Consider the following 22,153-nt stretch of genomic DNA (forward strand, 5'->3'; position numbering starts at 1 on the left):
CCGCAAATGTTTTGAGGGGCTCAGTCAATGAATGATTAATGCTGAAAAGAATGCGGCATTGTACCATTCCGTGTTGAACACAATATATTATTCTTTGACAATAAGTATTAAAAGGCAAAAGGCAAATTGTAAACTAAGTCAAGGACTCACTGATAATATGAAGAACATTTACTCCAAATGTCTCAGTAATTAATACACAGGAATCAGTTATCAGGTCTGACAAACAATACATACTTGTTCGTGACTTTGTTACAAACCTTTCTTCTTTATTTTGACAGATGCATTCTCCAATGATCTCTTTTATTTCTGGATCTGTGACCTTGCCAAAACTTGCTGGTTTCACACCCTGAAAATTTAGAACACAAAGTTGCACAAACTTGCTATTTTTTTTAAGCTATGGGAATTGTTATCCAAAGTATTCAAAACTAATTTTAAAATCTATGAAAACTTCCAATATAGTGTGGATTCTCTAAACCCAGCCTTAAACTGCATGTTAACATTATTACAGTCCAATTAGCAATTCACAAAAATTATTGATTTAAAGGGATTACGCCATCACAATAACACTTCCCACTTTTAGATACGTGTAGGTAAGATGAATCTGAAGTTGAAAATTTCAGGTTTGAAAAGGCAAATGATGAAAACAATTACAGCACATAATTACAAAAAAAGCTGGTGTTAAATCTCTCATACACAAAATTGACAGCTTAAAGAATGTCACAGTTGCAAAATGCTCCAAGTAGTCATCTCTCAGTTATCGATTTTCCAGCAGAAATTCTAAAGCAAAACATGTCACATATTAGATGAAAAGGTGTATCATCCATGATAGTGAAATTTTCTCATCACTAATATGAATTGCACACCTATGGGGCATCAGTGACATATAAATTTGTCTCAGATTCAGACAGAGGCTGTATTTCAACTTCTCTGGCTCATTTTCTGGAAAGTATAATATATCATTCACCCCATCTCACAAACTTAACATTATATTATTAAGGGAGGGATGGATTCTTACATACTGAATAAATGACAATCTAGGGACAACCAAGATAGAGTACCTACGTCTGGCTGAGTTTCTTCCATCAATGTATCCTTCAGATCCTATTAGACTACAACACAGTCACTAAACCGTCCTGTAAATGTGATGAGGATATTTCTAATATATTGATGAATCAACCCAAAAGAGTGCAAAATTCTTCTGTTTGTCTAGATCATTAACTATTTAAAAAATGCTCATCTTCCTCTTTATAACCTCTAAGTTTTGCAGAAGTCTTTTTTTTACCTCTGCAGTTTATTTCATGCCTTTTGACCATATCCATAGCTTATACTTTGGCAGCTTATATCAAACTGCCCGAGTTCAATAACTGAAACAGCATCCTACTTAGCAGCTATCTGTATTACGCCACACAAACAAGCCCTTGATGTGGATATGAATTTTAACTTGCTTTTATTTAAAACTTATGAAAAGTTACTTAGTTTGTAAAACCAATTCTTCAGGAGCAAAATGAATTTAATTTCAAGACAAAGGCTACAATAAGATTGTAGGAGCAGAATTCAGCTCATCAAGTTTGCTCCACCATTCCATCATGGCTGATATGTTCCTCAATCCATTCTTCTGTCTTTTCCCAATAACTCTTGACCCCTTTTACTCATCAAGAACTTACCTTTCTGTCTTAAATAACTGAGCCTCTACAGCCCTTTACAGCAATGAGTTCCACAGATTAGCCATCCTCCAACTGAAGAAATTCTGCCTTATTTTAGTTCTAAAGGGTCAGCTCTTCACTGTGCTCTCGAGTTCTAGTCTCTCTTACCAGTGGAAACACAGTCTCCATATCCATTCCACGTAGGTGTCTCCGTATTCTGCAACTTTAAATGAGATCCCCTTCATTCTTCTAATCTCCATCAAGTACAGACCTGGATTCTTTAACTGCTCCTTACATCCCTGGGATCATTCTTGCAAACTTCTCCAAGGCCAGCGCATCCTTCCTTAGGTACAGGGCCCAAAACTGCTCACAATATTCCAAATGCAGTCTGACCAGAGCCTTCTACAGTATATCCTGTTGTAGTATTCTAGCCCTCCTGAAATGAATTCATTGCATTTGCCTTCCTATCTGTCAAGTGTACCTGCATATTAATCTTAGGAGAATCCTGAACTAGGACTCAGAAGGCCCCCTCTGCTTCAGCTTTAAGCTTGTCTCCAATTAGAAAATATCAAGCTTACCTACTCTTGAAGTGACAGCATGGCATGGGAAGCATTGGACCTACTGTGTCTACACCAGTTCTTCAAATGAGCAAGAGTTCCTCCGTTTTCATTCTCAATTATCAATTCTCCTCTCAATCTTATTGACTCAAAGGAAAGCCATTCCAATTTCTCCAATCTACCTTCATAATGAAAATCCTCATCCTTGGCACCATCCTTGTGAAACGTTTCCCGCACCTATTCTAATGCCTTCACTTTCTTCTGGAAGGGTGGAACACAGAAATGGGCACAACTCTAACAGAGGCTGAAGAATAATTCATACAGGTTCAATATAACCTCCTTGCTTTTGTACTGTATGCCACAGAGGAGACTGCTTGCTTTATTAACTGCTCTCTTCAACTGTCTTACTGTCTTCAATGACTTACAAAGATATACATCCAGGCCCGATTGCTCCTGCACACCCTCTGCAGTAGCACCCTTCATTTTATATTGTCTCGTTGATTTTCATACCAAAATGAATCACTTCACATATCTCAGAATTGAACTTAACCGGTCACCTGTCCACTAGACTCCTCACCATTCACAACTCTTCCAAGTTTGAAAACATCAACAAACTTTAATATTGTGTTCTGCAAATCAATGTTTATGTCATTAATATATGTTGGGAAAAACAAGTGTCTCAAAACTGACCCTGGGAATTCCCAGTGCAAAAATCTCAAGTTCAAAAACCTCCACTTAAATGTTTTATTTATTTCCTGCCACTCAGCCAATTTCACATCCAAGTAGCCACCAAACCTTATTCTCTGCACTGAAACTTCTCAATTCTGCACTGTATCAAGCACCTTGTGAAAGCTCATATACCTCATAACAAATGCATTGCCCTAATCAACCTTCTGTTAACTCCTCAAAAATTCCAACAAAATGCTTACACATAATCTCTCCTTAAGAAATCCATGCTGGCTCTCTTTAACTTGAATTTATCCTTTTAACTATTATTTATTAACCTATCAAGAAATATACTTGGATAGTGCCAGAAAATTATTCCCATTATTTTGTCACCTCAGAAGGGGACAAGTAATCAGACTTGTGGTGCATCAATTTTGAAATTGCAGAGTGGACTGGAGATTAAGACAGGGACATGAAACACACATTAGTGAATGAAAATTCAGTTTTGCCACTGCCAATAGTTCTGAAATCAGTGCAAACAATTCAAATTATGAGCATACTGAAGTGTAAACACATTAAATTGTAAAGTGAAGATGGATGTCATTATGAAATAGCCATGGCTAGCTTGGATCTGCAGTAAGGTCCAACTGGTCCATGCCGGCCAGATATTCCAATCCAATCTAGTCTCACCTGCCAGCATCTGGCTCATATCCCTCCAAACCCTTCCTATTCCTATATCCATCCAGATGCCTTTTAAATGTTGCAATTGTAACAGCCTCCAACACATCCTCTGGCAGCTCATTCCATACACATACCACACTCTGCGTGAAAAAGTTGCCCCTTAGGTCTCTTTTATATCCTTCCCCTCTCACCCTAAACCTATGCCCTCTAGTTCTGGACTCTCCCACCCCAGGGAAAAGACTGTCTATTTACCCTATCCAGGGCTCTCATGATTTTATAAGCCTCTAAGGTCACTCCTCAGCCTCGTTTTAATAGATTTGTCCGACATGACCTCTTCTTGATGAAGCCATGCTGACTCAGCCATATTTTACGAAACACTTTCAAGGACTCTGCAATCTCTTCCTTAATAACGGACTCGAAAATCTGTCCAATGACCAAGTTCAGGCTAAGCAGCAGACAGTTTTCTGCTGTCTTCCCAAATTATCCATTTTCCAATCCTCAAGGATCTGCTCTGACTCCAATTAGGATGTTGCCCTTCTGAAAAGAAACATGTCTAAATGCTATATAGATTGACACATAGTTTAGTCTCCTTACTGAAGAAAAGATGTACTTGTCACAGAGGGATTGCAATGATGCCAGATTGATTCCCGAAGTGGCAAAGAAACATTGAACAGTTGCCCTCGATGTTGTCCTGACCTTTTATCTTAGAGTAAGATCAAACTAACCTACATACCTTTCATTTTACTATTTTCCATGTGCCTATTCAAGAGTCGCTTAAATGCACCATATGTATTTGACTCAACTCCCACTGCTGGCAGTGCATTGCATGCACCCACCATTCTGTGTAAAGAGCCTATCTTTGACATCTCCCCTAAACCTGTCTCCAATCACCTTTAAATTATGCCCCCGTATGAGAGTCAATTTCGGCCTGGGAAAAAGTCTCTGACTATCCATTCTATGCCTCTCAACATCCTGTATATCTCAAGTCACCTCTCATCCTTCTCCAATGAGAAAAGCCCCTTTATGACATGCCCTACAGTCCAGGCAGTATCCTGGTAAATCTCCTCTGCACTCTCTCTAAAACTTCCATATCTTTCCTATAATGAGACAACCAGAACTGAACACAATATTCCAAGTGTGCACTAATGAGGGTTTTATACAGCTGCAGCATAATCTCGCTGCTCTTAAACTCAATTCCCCAAGCCAACACACCATATGCCTTCTTAACAACCCTATCAAACTATCAACTTGGGTGGCAACTTTGAGGGATCTTTCAAGTTTGTCATAGGAGAAAAAAAATCTGGGTTGACAAGGCCTGCGTTCATTAGAGTTTAAGAGAATGAAAAGAGATCTCATTGAAACATAAAATTCTGATGGAGTTGAACAGATTGGATACAGGAATAAATTCCCCTGGCTAGTGGGATCAAGGGGCACAGCAAGATATGTAGAAGGTCATTTCAGACAGAGATAAAGAGATATTTCTTCAGAATGGAGAATCTGAAGAATTCTGTACCACAGTAAGTTATGGAGGATGAGTTACTGCATACATTTAGAATGAAACAGATAAACTTTGAGAGGCTAGAGGTGTGAAAATATACAGGGGGAGCTTGCGACTATGGCATTGAGACAGATGACTAGCCATGATCATGCTGAATGTCAGAGTAGGCTGAATAGCCTACTCCAGCTTTTTTTATTTTCTGTATTTCTATTAATACCTCAAGCTAGATATTCTGCACATTAACTACAAATAGGAACTAAGTGTGCAGTATCTACAAGATGCACTGCAGAAATTCACCAAAGATCCTCAGACAGCACCTTTCAAACATACAACCACTTCTGTCTAGAAGGACAAGGGCAGCAGATGTTTCAACACACCAACACCTTCAAGATTCTTTCCAAGCCACTCCGCACCCTGACTTGGAAATATATTGCAGTTTCTTCACTGTTGCTGGGTCGAAGTCTTGGAATTCTCTCCCTAATGACATTGTGGGTCAACCCATGTAGGTGGACTGCAGCGGTTCAAAAAGACAGCTCACCACTATCTTCTCAAGGGCATCTAGACACAGGCAATGAAAGCTGGTCAGCAAACGATGCCCACATCCCACAAATGAATATAAAACAAGTCATCCAGCCCTTCAGTTCACCAAGTGCAAAAGATCCCATTGGCAATGATTAGATATTGCCCCCAGCCAAAAAACAAATTTAGGATAAAGTTGTCAACTTGAATTTGTCAGGAAGGGAAGTTGGCTCAAGAGTTCCTCCGTGTAGGTCAAAAATCAGAATTTTGGATTGGATGGAGCTCATATCTACAACTAGAAAGATCATACATTGGGATTCCAAATTAAGAAATAAATCCTTCTTTAATTCAATTTTTAAAAAGCAACAGCAAAGAATAGATTATCAAACAGATTTTTGCTTGTACTTCCTGTTAGTTAACATAGAAAGGTACAGCATGGAATGCAATTGGTGTGTCCCGGAAAGAGCACTTAAACCTTCAGCTCCTGCCTTTTAACCGCAACCTTGCAAATGCCTCACCCTCAAGTAGCTGCTGTACTCACTCTCAAATTATTGCAGAATAAGTTATCACCAACTTTTCAGATTGAATGTTCCAAATCCTAAGTCAGAAAAATTGCTTATCCCTCCTCTAAATTTTCTGCAAAAGATTATAAATCTACAACCAAATGTCATTCGTGCACTTGCAAAGAGGAACAGTTTTTCTCTATTTGCCACACTATAGGAAGGATGTGGAGGCTTTGGAGAGGACACAAAGGAGGTTTACCAGGATGGATTGGAGTGTATTAGCTATAAAAAGAGGTTGAACAAACTTGGATTGCTTTTGCTACAGCAACAGAAGCTGAAGGGCGACCAGAAAGAAGGATATACAATTTTGAGGGGTATAGATTGGGTACACAGTCAGTCTTTTTCCCAGGTAGGAAACGTCAAATACTCAGGGCACAGGTTTAAAAGGAGAAGGGAAAGGTCTGGGAGGAAAGACTTTTTTTTAAAACACAGAGGATAGTAAGTGCTGCCATATGAGAAGTAGATATGATTGCAATGTTTAAGAGGCATTTAAACAGAATCATGAATAGGCCTGCCCACATGCAGGCAGACGATAGAATGATCGATACATACATAATGGGCCAAAGGAACTGTTCCTGTGCTGTTCTAAAACTGCTCATCTTAAACTCTATTTTTATTTAAATCTTCCCCATTCCAAAGAAAACCATTCTAGCTTTTGAAGCTTTTCCTCAATCAAAGCCCTTCATCTCTGGTAACATCCTGGTAAACCAATACTATAACATTAGGCCTTCACGTATTCTCTGAATAGTAGTCCAAGAATTACCTGCAATCTTCCGAGGTGAATATTTAACATGATACATTCGTTTTTTATCGTAAGTCAAAACCTCTACTAATAAACTCAAGCTCCCATGTCTTACTAAACTGCTATATCAACATGTCCTGACCCTTAAAATATTTGAACACATATGGACACCGAGGTCTATGAACTTCTTTCCAAATTCTGACATTTGAAGTGCAATATCTTTCCACATTAGCCCTTCCCATCTATTTTTGTTTTGCTCTGCATGGTCCTCTGGAGGTCCATGCACAGCATCAATCTCTGAAACTGGAAGTCAGTGCTGGTAAAGCCTCAGCATGCAGAGAGGCGTACTCAAACCATCAGAGCAGCTACATGATTGTGCAGCTTACAGGGAAAGTTGATCTGCACTGAATTCAGTCCATCACGTTTCTCTGCACTGCACCACAGTTAAAGTCTAGAGTTATCCTTATTTTGTAAGTTTTATGTTCCCCATAAACTTTATAATGCTGCACCTTCTATTCAAGGCCAGTTCATTTGCGAAAGGTGTAATGGTCATGGACTCAAAAATCTGGGGAACACCACTGCAAATTAACACAGTCTGAAAACAATTCCTTTCAATGTCACAACCACTCACTGGTCTATCTCCAGGCTGTCACTTTCCCCTTAATTTTAATGGGCTTGGGTTCTTCTTTACACGGTTATAGTAATTTTCAAATGGCTTACCAAAGTCCATTGATACAAAATCTACCTCACTACTTTCAATCTCAAATCTGACTAACAATTAAGTTCTTTGAGATCAGATATAATTCAACTTAATACTGACGGTCCCTGAGTAAATGATTCAGTGATAAATGGTTTAATCAGAGTAGTCACTTGAAAGCCCAAATGAAAGTTTATCTTAATTCATAGATTAACTTACTGCACAGAAGTCAGCCACTCAATACATACCAGTTTTCTGGGCAGCAATCTTGTACCTGATAGTTTTCAATAGCTTCCCAATCAGCAGGGTTCAGCTCTCTTGCCTCTAGTTTCCTAGCTTATTTCTCTGCCTTTACTGAACAGAGTTGTAATCACAACCCTGAAGTCCTTTGGCATGACTGCAACTAATAGCAATGTAAAGGATCTAACTACTTACCATAAGCCCATCTTCACTGTGATCCCTACAGTTCCGCTCAATACAAGATTGGATTCGTCAGAAACCTCAAATAGGGCCTGAGCCTTTTGTCACCATGCAACCTTGATATTGAAATAGGGCACATCAAAACAAATCTGCAGGTTAATGGCTACACTGATTAGATAATTTCTCACTGTATATCAGAATGTGATGAAATGCCCAAGTCAGTCATTTAGTCCTGAAAAAAGCTCAAAAAACAAAAGCCTGAATAATAGATGAAGTTAGGGCATTTCATGCTGCAATTAGCATCAGTTACTTCAGTTGGTTCAAGGTTAGCTTGTGATATAGAATTAAGTCAACATGGGTTCAATTCCTGTACTGATTAAGGTTACCACGAAGGACTCTCCTTCTCAACCTCTCCCCTCACTTGAGGTGTAACCCTCAGGTTAAACCATAACCAGTCAACTCACTGTAATGAGAGAGCAGCTTTATGTTTCTGGGCTATGACACTTTACTATGGAAACAGCAACATGGGAGGTGTCTGCTACTAGAATGGTGCTGTCAAGCAAAAAAGGTGCCCTGCCTATCACACAAATTACAATGTGGTACATGAATTCCAGCACCATTGCGATGCTGGGTATGCAAGTCATACAGTCCAGTGACTGGTGGATTGTTTCAAACAGCGTCTCTCTTTGGCTGTTCACAAGGTACTGACCATAACCAACCAACCCACACTTACACAACTTGCACCAATCCAACATTAGATATCCCTCTGCATGTGGTGGATAATCTAGACTGTGCGCAATGCATTATACTGATGACCAATTTGAGATGATCAATTGGACTTGGAGGGTAGTGCACTTGCTTCTGCTACTTCTCATACAGTAGCTACATAGAGCAGTATAAACTAAATACGAATCTGAAAGAGTAGGCCATTCAACCCCTTGAGTATGCTCTGCCAAACAAGACAATCACAGCTGATCTGATTATGACGTCAAATCCATGTTACTGCCTAACGTGAATAAACTTTCAATTCTTTCCTTAACAGAACACAGTGCCCTGTTCTTTGTAGACAGAAGGAACTTGTGCACGCACAGTGCCTGCAGGTGAGAACCATTCACTGGTTCATTTCACAAGGGAAATGTCCAGACCAATTAGCGTCAACCTCTTTTGCCTGAAATCTAAAAGTCTGGTTTTTAAGAGTTAATCAGCATTATTTGACACATTCTCCTTTAGAAATTTACAATTTACCTTTGCAGCATCTTTGCTAAACAAGCATGCTTTTCAACCAAACCAGCATTCTCTTCTCATACACAAAAAAAAAGCATTCTTTTTCCCGTTTAATTGAATTCTTGCAAGCTTTCCTGATGAACACTAAACAAAAGCTTCAACAAAACGAGTCTTTTTTTAAAGCAATACTCAGACACTGGACTACCAAATGACTACAAATCCAATTAGATAACAAGCCAGCTAGCTGCTCACCAACCTTAATACACCAGAACAATGCAGTGTAAACAGGTTAGAGAAAATTCAAGTGGACAGTTTTTGGAAACTCCAGACTGTGTAAACAAACTGAACTGCAATTTTTAGAAAAGCAACAACTATTTCTTGGAGTCCAGCATCTAAGTTGAAAGGAAATTATGGTTTTTACGTGTGTGTTTACAGTGCTAACATTGTTTCATACCAATATGTAAAGTACACAGACACGGATATTTATTTTTACTGTGTTTTGGAAAATTACTACGTTGTGTGGTTCCTCTGGGTTGGTAGTGCTATCTCAAGTTTCCTCTCTCAAGAATTGTATTGTAAATTTATAACTGTAGGTGCAAATGTCTGTTGTAGTGACTTGGTGCAGATAACTCTATCATCTCTTCTTTTACTCCCTACTTTGAAAACCTTTTTGTATTTTTAGCTTTTCTGACTTCTTGTGCTTTCTCTTCATTACTATGAATAAATTCAATTGGAGGTAATATCTTTGGATTGATTGATCCTTGAAGCATTCAGCCAGAGTTATACGATTAATCTGATCAGTGATCTCTGTTTGCCATTCTTAAATGTTTAAATTCTCTACAGAATGTCTTTGATTGTCTCTATTATTTTGATTCTTGACACTTATTCATACCATTTTCTAATGTAATGAATTTTAGATATGTAGGATGGTCTACAAACACTTAAGTACGTGGTCTGATCTTTTTTAAAATTTAGTTTGTTATCCTGACAAGTCTCATCAGGACTCATTTCTTTCAGATATGGCGAACTTTATTTGCATCTGATTGGAATAATGTTTCATTTCTAAAGGACACTTTTTCCCCTCTGACCCTCATGGTGGACACTTTTCAGCCATAACCTTCAGTCAATATCTTCAGATGTTAACCATCACTTCAGTTTGCTCTCCGACAGCAGGTGCTGGCAATGGAAAACAGCTGTCTCAGAGCTGCAGGAAATGGAAGAGATGAGGGGTGTTTGGGGTGGAGATTGCGTATTGGCTGATGGCCAGCTGACTAGTCTACATCCAGTTGCCCTTTTACCACGTTCATGTCCTTGACCAGAATTTTCATGCTTCCCTTCCATTGTGAATATTCTGACTTTCTCTGGACCTAACTTTTGTTTATCTATCTCTTTTGTTTTCACCTCATTTTGCCTTGCACATTATTTCCATTTCATCACTCAGCTTATTAATAAATCACAGACACTTCCATTTTGTTTTCTTCCAGCTTTTGTCATGATTCATTACAGCTCACTATCACCTTCTCAAGGAGCACTGGGGTGGGCAATAAATGCTGGTCAGCCCCATGCAGATGTGAAGAATGCCCTAGACAAAATTTACACAGCCACAAACACTCGAAAGACAAAATTCCCTGATGCTCTATTCACCGTGGCCTGCAACTTCAACCAAGCTAACCTCAAGACAGTCTTGCCAAAATCTCCTGCCCCATTAGAAGACCAAACATCCTGGACCACTGCTACACAACCAAAGACGCCTACACTTCGGAAAAATCAGACCACAGTGCTGTGTTCCTCCTCTCAGCTTACAAGCGTCAGCTGAAACTGGAGGTCCCTTCACAAAAAGTAGTACAATGCTGGTAAAAGGTAGCAGAAGACAATCTCGAGACTACTTGGAATTGGTGGAATGGACCATATTCAAGCACTCAGCAGAAAACCTAGACAAGTACGCTACCATTGTCACAGACTTCATGATCAAATGCACGGAGGACTGTCAATCTGAGTGTTCCCCAACTGGAAACTTCGGATGAACCAGGAAATCCATTCCCTCCAGATAACTACATGTGCAGCATTCAAGTTGGACAACCCAGACCTATACAAAGCCATCAGGGATACCAAAATGCAGTACCAGACCAAGTCAGAGGCCCAAACCAGCCAAATAGGCTCCTTCTGCTTCTGGCAAGGCCTAAACAACATTACAGGATTCAAAATGAAGCAGAGAAGGATAGCGGACAAAGACACATCCCTTTCAGATAGGCTCAAAGCTTCCTATGCTCGGTTCGAGCAGAATGACAGCAGCGCACGATCATCTGCTCCTATAGCCCTCGATGCACTGGTGCCTACTGTAGAGGTCAGATTGGTTTTCCTGGGAGTCAACTCAAGGAAAGCAACAGGCCTGGATAAAGTCCCCGGACAAGCACTTAGACTCTGCGTAGATCAATTGACTGGAAGTATTCACAAATATCTTCAACCTCTCCTTACCACAAGCCGAGTCCCCACCTGCTTCAAGAGCACTACCATTGTCCCAGAACCTAAGAAAGCACACGTAATGTGCCTTAATGACTACCACCCAGTGGCTCCGACCTCTGTAATCATGAAGTGCTTTGAGAAGCTGGTCAAGGCCCACAACAAACTCTAGTCCCTGCCTCGATCCCCTACATTTTGCCTTCCGATGCAATGGGTCCACAGCGGACACCATTTCCCAAGCTCTGTACTCATCCTTGGAACATCTGAACAACAAAGATACCTATAGTAGATTCCTACTCATCAGCTACAGCTTCGCCTTCAAAACCATTATCCTCTCCAGACTGATCTCAAAACTGAGATCAAGGTCTTGGCTCCGCCCTGTGCAACTTGATCCTCATCTTTCTAACCTAAAGACTGCAATCAGTGAAGATAGACAACACCACCTCCTCCATGATAACACTCAAGGAGCCCCAAGAATACATCCTCAGTCCCCTACAGTACTCCCTGTCCATCCACAACTACTTTACCAAATTCCAAATGAATGCCATTTACAGGTTTGCTGATAACACCATTGTGATAGGACAGATATCTAACAATGACAAAATAGGATACAGAAAGGAATTACAACCTCTCAGTGTCAGTAAAACTGAAGAACGGATCATTGACTTCAGAAAGAGAGGAGAACATATCCCCATTTACATCAACGGAGCTGAGATTGAGAGAATGAAGAGCGCCAGGTTCCTCGGAGCGACAATAATCAACCACCTGTCCTGGGCTTCCCACAGAGATGTGATGGTCAAGGCAGCACAATAATATCTCTTCTTCCTCAGGCGGCTCAGAAAATTTGGCATGTCTATAAGGACCCTCACAAACCTTTACAGATGCACAATTAAAATCTGGGTGCATAACTGCCTGGTATGGCAATTCATCTGTAAAAAAAACTACAGAAGGTTGTGCACACAGCACAGACCATCACAGAAACCAATGTTCCATCCATGGCCTCCATTTACATGGCTTGTTGCTGTGGAAAGTCTGCCAACATCAGACTTAATATTGATCTTACCTAGCACATGCCTTCCGCAACTCATCCTGTATGCCTCCAAGGTTTTATTCACCCTATGATCTGCAAGTCCTTGCTTAGTACAGTATGCCTGTACTGCTCGTAAAGTCAATGCCAACATCCCACAAGTGAATTAAAAAAACTTATTAAATTGCATCTTGGAGACAAAATAAAGACATTATAAAAATTGGCAGAATGTTAAATGGAGGGGTGATACTACAAGCAGCTTAGACTGGAGTAGTTTTCTTAAATCCTACTAAGGACACAACTCTTAACACTGAAGCAGTCATGTTCAAATGCAACAAGATTTGAAGAATATCCAGACTTGGGCTGACAAGTGGCAAGTAATATTCATTCCACAAAAATGCCAAGCATTGATCATATCCACTAAGACCCAATCTAACCATCACCCCATGAATTCAGTGGTGTTACCAAATTTCATCCTTTTGAATTCAAGGCCTCTTAAGATAATACAAATGTCATCCATCTGATTTTATGCAAATTCTGAAAATGCAATCCACACCCATATCAGACACAAATGGATATAAAATCCCATAAAATCAAACTGAAAACAAGTTTTAGCTCAGCTGAGGAACTGTTATGGTGAGTCTTTTCTTACTGAGAGTTTAACTTTATTTTTTGTGGAAAAGTAGTAATGCACAGAGAAAGCTCATGATTCTGGGTGCTTTTGACTTCATTAGTTTAATGGGCTTGAATGTAGGATATCTGTAATAATAGCTTTTTGTGAAAATTATTCAGCAATCATTTTGATGCAAGTTATAATAAATATTTTTCAATCTGAACATAGTAACACAAATGGTATTTATTTTGGGACATGTCAGGATTTATATTACAATGGCTCTTTTCCTGTGCAGCTGTGTTGTACATAACATCGCAAGTGTCTGCAAATCAACTAGAAAATATTTCTTAAAATGGACAGAGAAAGAAAGGCAAAAGGGGCCAGGGCACAATACAAGAATTAAAGGTTACAGCTTCTTAAACTGTAATTATAAAAATTATGTGAAACCATACATTTACTGAAGTGGCACATTAAAACAATGTTACATTATTTGAATTTTAAAACTCAAAAATGGTATTTACCCATTTGGTGCTAACCAGGGCCACGGAGAGGAAATTATGAGCCCAAGTACTTCTCCTGTTTCCAAGTTCATTGCTCCCACTATGAAGGTTCTTCCTGAGATTTTCCAGAAGGATACTTTGAGGATACCTTTTCATTTTCACTAATTTACTGATTCAGTGATACAGTCATATACTAACACTTTCTTTTTTGTATTTGTATTAACATGAGGTATTTGGACACTCACAGATACAGAATTAAAAGAATACATCAACATCTTCAATAATTCCAACCATATAATAAACTTAAAGCACAAAACTCAAGGAAAGCACTAACAGGTCAGCACCCCTGCACCTAAAGTATTTGCATTGGCACATAACACCAGGCAAACAGGCATAAGTTATCAAGTAGTAGTGGGTTTTTTTTTCAAAATAACTGATACCTTTCTGCAATAAAAGTCATCCTAAACACATTTTTCATACAGTGGTGAAGACATAGCTAATATGTTTTCTTCACATATGTGCAAAGCTAGAAGCTATCAAGCACTGATTATTCAGTTAAATTTAAACATGCATCCCACCTTGCAGACTCCATCGATCTTCCCAACTTACAGCCTTCCTCTGCTTCCCACAGCTCCTTGCAGTAGCCTCCCACATTGTCCATCCCTTCCACCTTTGCAGCCTCTCTCTATTCCCCCCACCTTGGCAGTCTTGACTTTTTGGCAGTCCCCTTCTCTTCTCACCTCACCTGCAGCTTACAACTAATTGGTCCACAGCCATCCAACTTCCACCTTACCCCTGCAGCTTCCCCCATCTCCCAAGCACCATTCCACTCTCCTATACCTTTTCCTCCTATCCACCTTCCATTCCTATCTTGCAGCCTACACCTCTTCCTCCCCCAACTCTTATTTTCACCCCCCCTACCTCCCCAAACTATGCAATCACCCTCTTCCTCTTGACTCTTACACTGTTCACTCTGACTAATGGCTTCATGACCCCAGCTACTCCGAATCATGCATCTCAAGCTCTGCAAGCACCTCACCACCACCATTTAACTTCTCACTATTCCTCTAATGATAGGTTCAGTAGTGAGTCAACAGCAATTAACTCAGGACAGAACCAGGCAGTGACTGGTGAAGCAGGCTTTAAGGTTCGGTTCATTTAACTCTCAGCAGAATTATGGTTGAATTTTCTTGGCATTTTGGGGTAACGTTTCCCTGTGACCACATAGCAGCACTCAAAACACTTGGGAGTAAGGAGCTGGACCCCAATCTCTCAGTCCCTGGTGCTGCTAGTATAACATACAATCTAAAATCTCAAGGCAGCACACAAAAACTTAGAGGAGACATCTAAAGGAAGAACTTTTGGAATAGGTCTATTCCCTTTTAATAAATCATACAGATTTGTAAAGCAATTGTGTTCTGCATAAGTGTTTGGTGCACAAAACAAAAAATCTCACATGATTAAGAAAGTTTCTTTGTGTCACTTCACAACTTCTAATCTAGTCTTAAATCTGTTTGCCACTGAAAGCATTACGGTCATTCTTTTGGATAATGAATACTTACACTTGTAACTTTCCGATAGATCTGGGCAGCATTCTGACATTCTGAGTATGGATATTCTGAGGTAGCCATTTCTAACATACACATTCCAAAAGCGTACACATCCACAGATTCATCATAATGCTCTTCATACATTTCTGGAGCCATGAACTCTGGTGTGCCTGAGGACAGTTAAAAGCAAACGTAACACTCCCATACAATGCTAGAAACCGACAATAAAAACTGTTAAGTCTCAGAAAATCATGAAAAGGAAACCTTGCACTGTGGAGTCATGACTCTGATTTTGACAAATTATGTACAGTTAATAAATGTAAATATAGATTAAACACAAGTTCACTGCTTATATTAGATATAAACAATAGAGTAATTCTTTGAAGAATTCCTTGTCAACATAAAGCAAAAATTAAATCTATGTAGAACAATGGACTTTATGAAACTAGCTTAATCTATGCAAGAGTCCTCCAATCTTTTAAAAAAAGTGAACAACTCTCAGGATTCAGCACAGCTTCAGAACAAGAGTGTTTCCATATTTTGTCAGAAATGCAAGAATCACTGAAGACTGCATTGCAACCTTCTGTATCCATTCAAAATCTTCAGAATAATAGCAACATACATTCATTTCACTTCCGTAATCATCCAACAGGGGTAGAGACTAGCTTCAGCTCACAATTAGAGTGGGTGTAAGAGTTCAGATGGAAATGATGGAAACTTTTTAATGTAAATATTCTTCTTTAAAAACACAGACCTGCTCTTTCATCAATTTTTGTTTGTCAGCAATCAGAACTCACCCTGATCTCACACAACAACAGAAAAGATGGGGGAGACTTAAAAAGGAAGGTTTCCTATTTGTAACACTCGGTGCCAGTTCCACAGCAACTTGCTGCCTCAGACCCCAGCACCCAATATGCTGGAAAACTGCATATACTTCTGGTTGCCATTCTGTTGGAAGGATGTTGTTAAACTCAAGACAGTGCAGAAAAAATTTATAAGGACGTTGCTGGGACTGAAGGGTTTGCTATAGGGAAAGGCTGAAAAGATTGTGGTTTCTCCCCTAGAGTATTGGACATATGAGGTGACCTTATAGAGGCTTATAAAAACATGAGGGACATTGATAGGATGAATAGCCAAGATCTCTCTCAGAGTGCAGGAGTCCAAAACTAGACGGCATAGATTTAAGTTGGAAGGGGAAAGATTTAAAAAGGACCTGACGGATAACTTCTCACGCAGAGGTTGGTGTGTGTATGGAATGAGCTGCCAGAGGAAGTGGAGGCAGCTGGTGCAATAACAACATTTAAAAGGCATCCGGATGGATCTAAGAAGAACAAAGGTTCTAGAGGGATATGGACCAAATGCTGGCAAATGAGATTAGGTCAGATTGGGATGTCTGGTCAGCTAGACAAGATGGACTGAAGGGCCTGTTACTGTGCTATGACTCCAAGAATTTGCAACCAATTTGGAAGGCCACGGATTGCACAATGTGAATAATGTAGTTTTTCTGATAACATTTGGGAGAGTGCAATTATCCAAGCCTTTCTGATCCACCAGTTTGCTCAAAGGACTTTTCAATCGGCAGCTTAGCAGCAATTAACAGTTTCAGAAATAAATAGAGACAAGCAGTATAAGAATTCATCTTAAATAACCCTGGACTAAATTAGACATCACCTTGCATTAAATATTTCAATAATGGAATAATAAATAAATTTAACTAATTATTTCCATAAATGTGATCTTATAAAGATTAAATCAAGCTCAACTTGTAGATGATAAATACAGCATAAATTTTTTTGAAACTCCAGACATATATAAACAAGATTCTTCAACCACTTAAAGCATACATAAGTAATAATTCAAAATAAGTATATGGCTTTGCAAACAGTGAATACAAGAAAGAAAGGTATTCATTTCGTTTCCATAATATCAAACTTCATGTGGCAAACCTGTTGAAAGCAATTAATTGCAAATCAACTGAAGTAGTTCTAATGTTCAAATTTACAAGAGCTGGAGTCAAGGTCACAAGCAAACAAGTTAAAATCTACAAGTGAAAAAGTGTAAAATTCATTCCATGAATGTCAGTGACTATAAATGACAAAACCAAAGAGACCTTTCAGAAAATCTTCCATCCAATTTTCATCCCACATAAATGAAAATGACCAACATGAGAAATTTGAAGCCTATGAGAGGAAACAAGGAACTACAGACATCCGCAAAATTATGAAATCCAAGATTAAGTAAGACACCTAGAATATGATAATATAATTAGTCACAGCCAACATGGGTTTATAAAAAAAGACAGTTGTGATTGATAAGTGAATTCAGAGTGTTTGTGATGTAATTTACAGATCAAATAAATGGAAGCCAGAGAATATAGCATATCTGATTTTTTAGGATCAAGGATGTCTCAGAGAGGGTGCAGAATATTCTCACAGGGGAGAGGGGTCAGCAGGAGGTCACTGTCCACATTGGAACCAGTGACATTGGAAGGGAAAAGGTTGAGACTCTAAAGGGAGATTAGAGAGAGTTAGGCAGAAATTTTAAAAAGGAGATCCTCTAGGGTAATAATATCTTGATTACTCCCAGTGCTACAAGCTAGTGAGGGCAGGAAGAGGAGATAGAGCAGATGAATGCATGGCTGAGGAGCTGGTGTATGGGAGAAGAATTCACATTTTTGGATCATTGAAATCTCTTTTGGGGTAGAAGTGACCTGTACAAGAAGGACAAATTTGGAAGGGGACTAATATAGTGGCAGGGAAATTTGCTAGAACTACTTGGGAAGATTTAAACTAGTAAGGCAGGGGGTGGGGGGGTGCGGTGGGACTCAGGAAGATAGTGAGGAAAGAGATCGATCTGAGACAAGTACAGCTGAGAACTGAAGTGAGTCAAACAGTCAGGGTAGGCAGGGACAAGGTAGGACTAATAAATTAAACTGCATTTATTTCAATGCAAGGGGCCTAACAGGGAAGGCAGATGAACTCAGGGCATGGTTAGGAACATGGGACTTGGATATTATAGCAATTACAGAAACATGCTCAGGGATGGGCAGGACTGGCAGCTGAATGTTCCAGGAAACAAATGCTACAGGAAGGATAGAAAGAGGCAGGAGAGGGGGAGTGGCATTTTTGATCAGGGATAGCATTACAGCTGTGCTGAGGGAGGATATTCCCGGAAATACATCCAGGACTGTTATTTGGATGGAACGGAGAAAGAAAAATGGGATGATCACTTTACTGGGATTGTACTACAGACCCCCCCCCCAAAATAGTCAGAGGGAAATTGAGAAACAAACTTGTAAGGAGATCTCAGCTATCTGTAAGAATAATAGGGTAGTTATGGTATGGGATTTTAACTTTCCAAACATCGACTGGGACTGTCATAGTGTTAAAGGTTTAGATGGAGAAGTATTTGTTAAGTGTGTACAAGAAAATTTTCTGATTCAGTATGTGGATGTAACTACTAGAGAAGGTGCAAAACTTGACCTACTCTTGGGAAATAAGGCAGGGCAGGTGACTGAGGTGTCAGAGGGGGAGCAATTTGGGGCCAGCGACCATAATTCTATTTGTTTTAAAATAATGATGGAAAAGGATAGACCCCTTCTAAAAGTTGAAGTCCTAAATTGGAGAAAGGCCAACTTTGACAGTATTAGGCAGAAACTTTCGAAAGCTGATTGGAGGCAGATGTTCGCAGGTGAAGAGACGGCTGGAAAATGGGAAACCTACAGAAATGAGATAACGAGAATCCAGACAAAGTATATTCCTGTTAGGGTGAAAGGGAAGGCTGGTAGATATAGGGAATGCTGGATGACTAAAGAAATCGAGGGTATGGTTAAGAAAAAGAAAGCATATGTGAGGTACAGACAGGATAGATCGAGTGAATCCTTAGAAGAGTATAAAGAAAGTATGAATATACTTAAGGGGGAAATCAGGAGGGCAAAACGGGGACATGAGATAGCTTTGGCAAATAGAATTAAGGAGAATCCAAACGGTTTTTACAAATGTATTAAGGACAAAAGGGTAACTAGGGAGAGAATAGGGCCCCTCAAAAATTAGCAAGGCGGCCTTTGTGTGGAGCCACAGAAAATGGTGGGAGATACTAAATGAATACTTTGTATCAATATTTACTGTGGAAAAGGATATGGAAGATATAGACTGTAGGGAAATAGATGGTGACATCTTGCAAAATGTCCAGATTACAGAGGAGAAAGTGCTGGATGTCTTGCAACGGTTAAAAGTGGATAAATCCCCAGGACTTGATCGGTGTACCCGAGAACTCTGTGGGAAGCAAGAGAAGTGATTGCTGGGCCTCTTGCTGTGCATGGTGGCACAGTGGTTAGCACTGCTGCCTCACAGCACCAGAGACCCGGGTTCAATTCCCAACTCAGTCAACTGACTGTGTGGAGTTTGCACATTCTCCCCGTGTCTGCATGGGTTTCCTCCGGGTGCTCCAGTTTCCTCCCACAATCCAAAGATGTGCAGGTTAGGTGAATTGGCCATGCTAGATTGCCTGTAGTGTTAGGTAAAGGGATAAATGTAGGGGTATGGGTGGGTTGCGCTTCGGCGGGTCGGTGTGGACTTGTTGGGCCGAAGGGCCTGTTCCCACACTAAGTAATCTAATCTAATTTGTGTCATCGATAGTCACAGGTGAGGTGCCAGAAGACTGGAGGTTGGCAAACGTGGTGCCACTGTTTAAGGGCGGTAAAGACAAGTCAGGGAACTATAGACCAGTGAGCCTGACCTCAGTGGTGGGCAAGTTGTTGGAGGGACTCCTGAGGGACAGGATGCACATGTATTTGGGAAGGCAAGGACTGATTAGGGATAGTCAGCATGGCTTTGCGTGTGGGAATCATGTCTCTCAAACTTGATTGAGTTTTTTGAAGAAGTAACAAAGAAGATTGACGAGGGCAGAGCAGTAGATGTGATCTATATGGACTTCAGTAAGGCGTGCGACAAGGTTCCCCATGGGAGACTGATTAGCAAGGTTAGATCTCATGGAATACAGGGAGAACTAGCCATTTGGATATAGAACTGGCTCAAAGGTAGAAGACAGAGGATAGTGGTGGAGGGTTGTTTTTCAGACTGGAGGCCTGTGACCAGTGGAGTGCCACAAGGATCGGCGCTGAGTCCTCTACCTTTTGTCATTTACATAAATGATTTGGATGTGAGCATAAAAGGTATAGTTAGTAAGTTTGCAGATGACACCAAAATTGGAGGTGTAGTGGACAGCGAAGGTTACCTCAGATTACAATAAGATATGTACCAGATGGGCCAATGGGCTGAGAAGTGGCAGATGGAGTTTAACTCAGATAAATGCAAGGTGCTGTATTTTGGGAAAGCAAATCTTAGCAGGATTTAATGGTAAGGTCCTAGGGAGTGTTGTTGAATAAAGAGACCTTGGAGTGCAGGTTCAAAGCTCCTTGAAAGTAGAGTCACAGGTAGATAGGATAGTGAAGGAGGTGTTTGGTATGCTTTCCTTTATTGGTCAGAGTATTGAGTACAGGAGTTGGGAGGTCATGTTGCGGCTGTACAGGACATTGCTTAGGCCACTGTTGGAATATTATGTGCAATTCTGGTCTCCTTCCTATTGGAAAGATGTTGTGAAACTTGAAAGGGTTCAGAAAAGATTTACAAGGATGTTGCCAGGGTTGGAGGATCTGAGCTACAGGGAAAGGCTGAACAGGCTGGGGCTGTTTTCCCTGGAGTGTCAGAGGCTGAGGGATGACCTTATATAGGTTTACAAAATTATGAGGGGCATGGATAGGATAAATAGACAAAGTCTTTTCCCTGCTATTGGGGAGTCCAGAACTGGAGGGCATAGGTTTAGGGTGAGAGGGGAAAGATATAAAAGAGACCTAAGGGACAACTTTTTCATGCAGAGGGTTGTATGTGTATGGAATGAGCTGCCAGAGGTTGTGATGGAGACTGGTACAACTGCAACATTTAAGAGGCATTTGGATGGGTACATGAATACAAAGGATTTGGAGGGATATGGGCCAGGTGCTGGCAGGTGGGACTAGATTGGGTTGGGAGATCTGGTCGGCATGGACAGGTTGGATCGACGGGTCTGTTTCCATGCTGTACATCTCTATGACTCTAGTATTGCCTGTGAAGCATGAGATCTAGCAGTTACTTGCTTTCTGCATCAAAATTTCAAATGAAAAAAAACAAAAAGGAGGTGACAATAAAGACCATGAAGACTGCAATGTTCTATGAGATGAATGCTTAATAAATTAATCTATGATTTGCATAGGAAAAGCAGGACAATAATGTTCCTTAAGCTGATATTAAAGAACACGAAGACACAATACATAACACCCATTATCAATGCAGTTCACCGAAATATTTTTTTTCCTAAAGAATAATAACTAATCTTCAGATGAAGGTGATCAATAGGGAATGGGAATATCATACTGATGTCAAGTGTAGCTGTCCCATCTTCACTGGTGAGAAAGGTTCAAATATGCGATTGACACAAAGTAAACTACCAGCCCTAGAAACTGGGTATATCAAGTGCTCTCAGTAAGAATATAGTCCTCATCAGGTGAACCTGGTAGGTGGTAGCCCTCATCAGGGAGCTGTCTTCTTGTGATGGAAGATGGAGAGCAGTCCCAGGAAAGAGTTCTGTAAACTCTGGGTAGAGAGCAGGATGCTGCCCTCACAACATTAATGAGATCGACATATTCTGTGTCTACTGCCTGCTTATTCTCTGGTATCAGTAAATCTTCAATCAACACTGGTTGTACATCTTTTTGACTAACTAACATGCATAACATCTTTGATATCAGAAAACTCCC

General features: G+C 40.1%; 1 protein-coding gene across 4 annotated transcripts in view; it reads right to left on the minus strand.

Annotated features, from left to right (window-relative positions):
• Positions 1 to 22,153, minus strand: part of wnk2 (WNK lysine deficient protein kinase 2) — a 171,674-nt gene that overhangs the window by 100,675 nt on the left and 48,846 nt on the right. For all 4 annotated transcript variants that reach the window (XM_060835563.1, XM_060835562.1, XM_060835561.1 and 1 more), the window contains exons 4-5: positions 15,373 to 15,530; positions 258 to 346 (exon numbers count right to left, since the gene is read on the minus strand). In XM_060835563.1, coding sequence (XP_060691546.1) covers positions 258 to 346; positions 15,373 to 15,530 — 247 coding nt within the window. The remainder of the gene's footprint in view (positions 1 to 257; positions 347 to 15,372; positions 15,531 to 22,153) is intronic.

Source organism: Hemiscyllium ocellatum, chromosome 14, assembly GCF_020745735.1.
Source record: "Hemiscyllium ocellatum isolate sHemOce1 chromosome 14, sHemOce1.pat.X.cur, whole genome shotgun sequence".
Lineage (NCBI taxonomy): Eukaryota > Metazoa > Chordata > Chondrichthyes > Orectolobiformes > Hemiscylliidae > Hemiscyllium > Hemiscyllium ocellatum.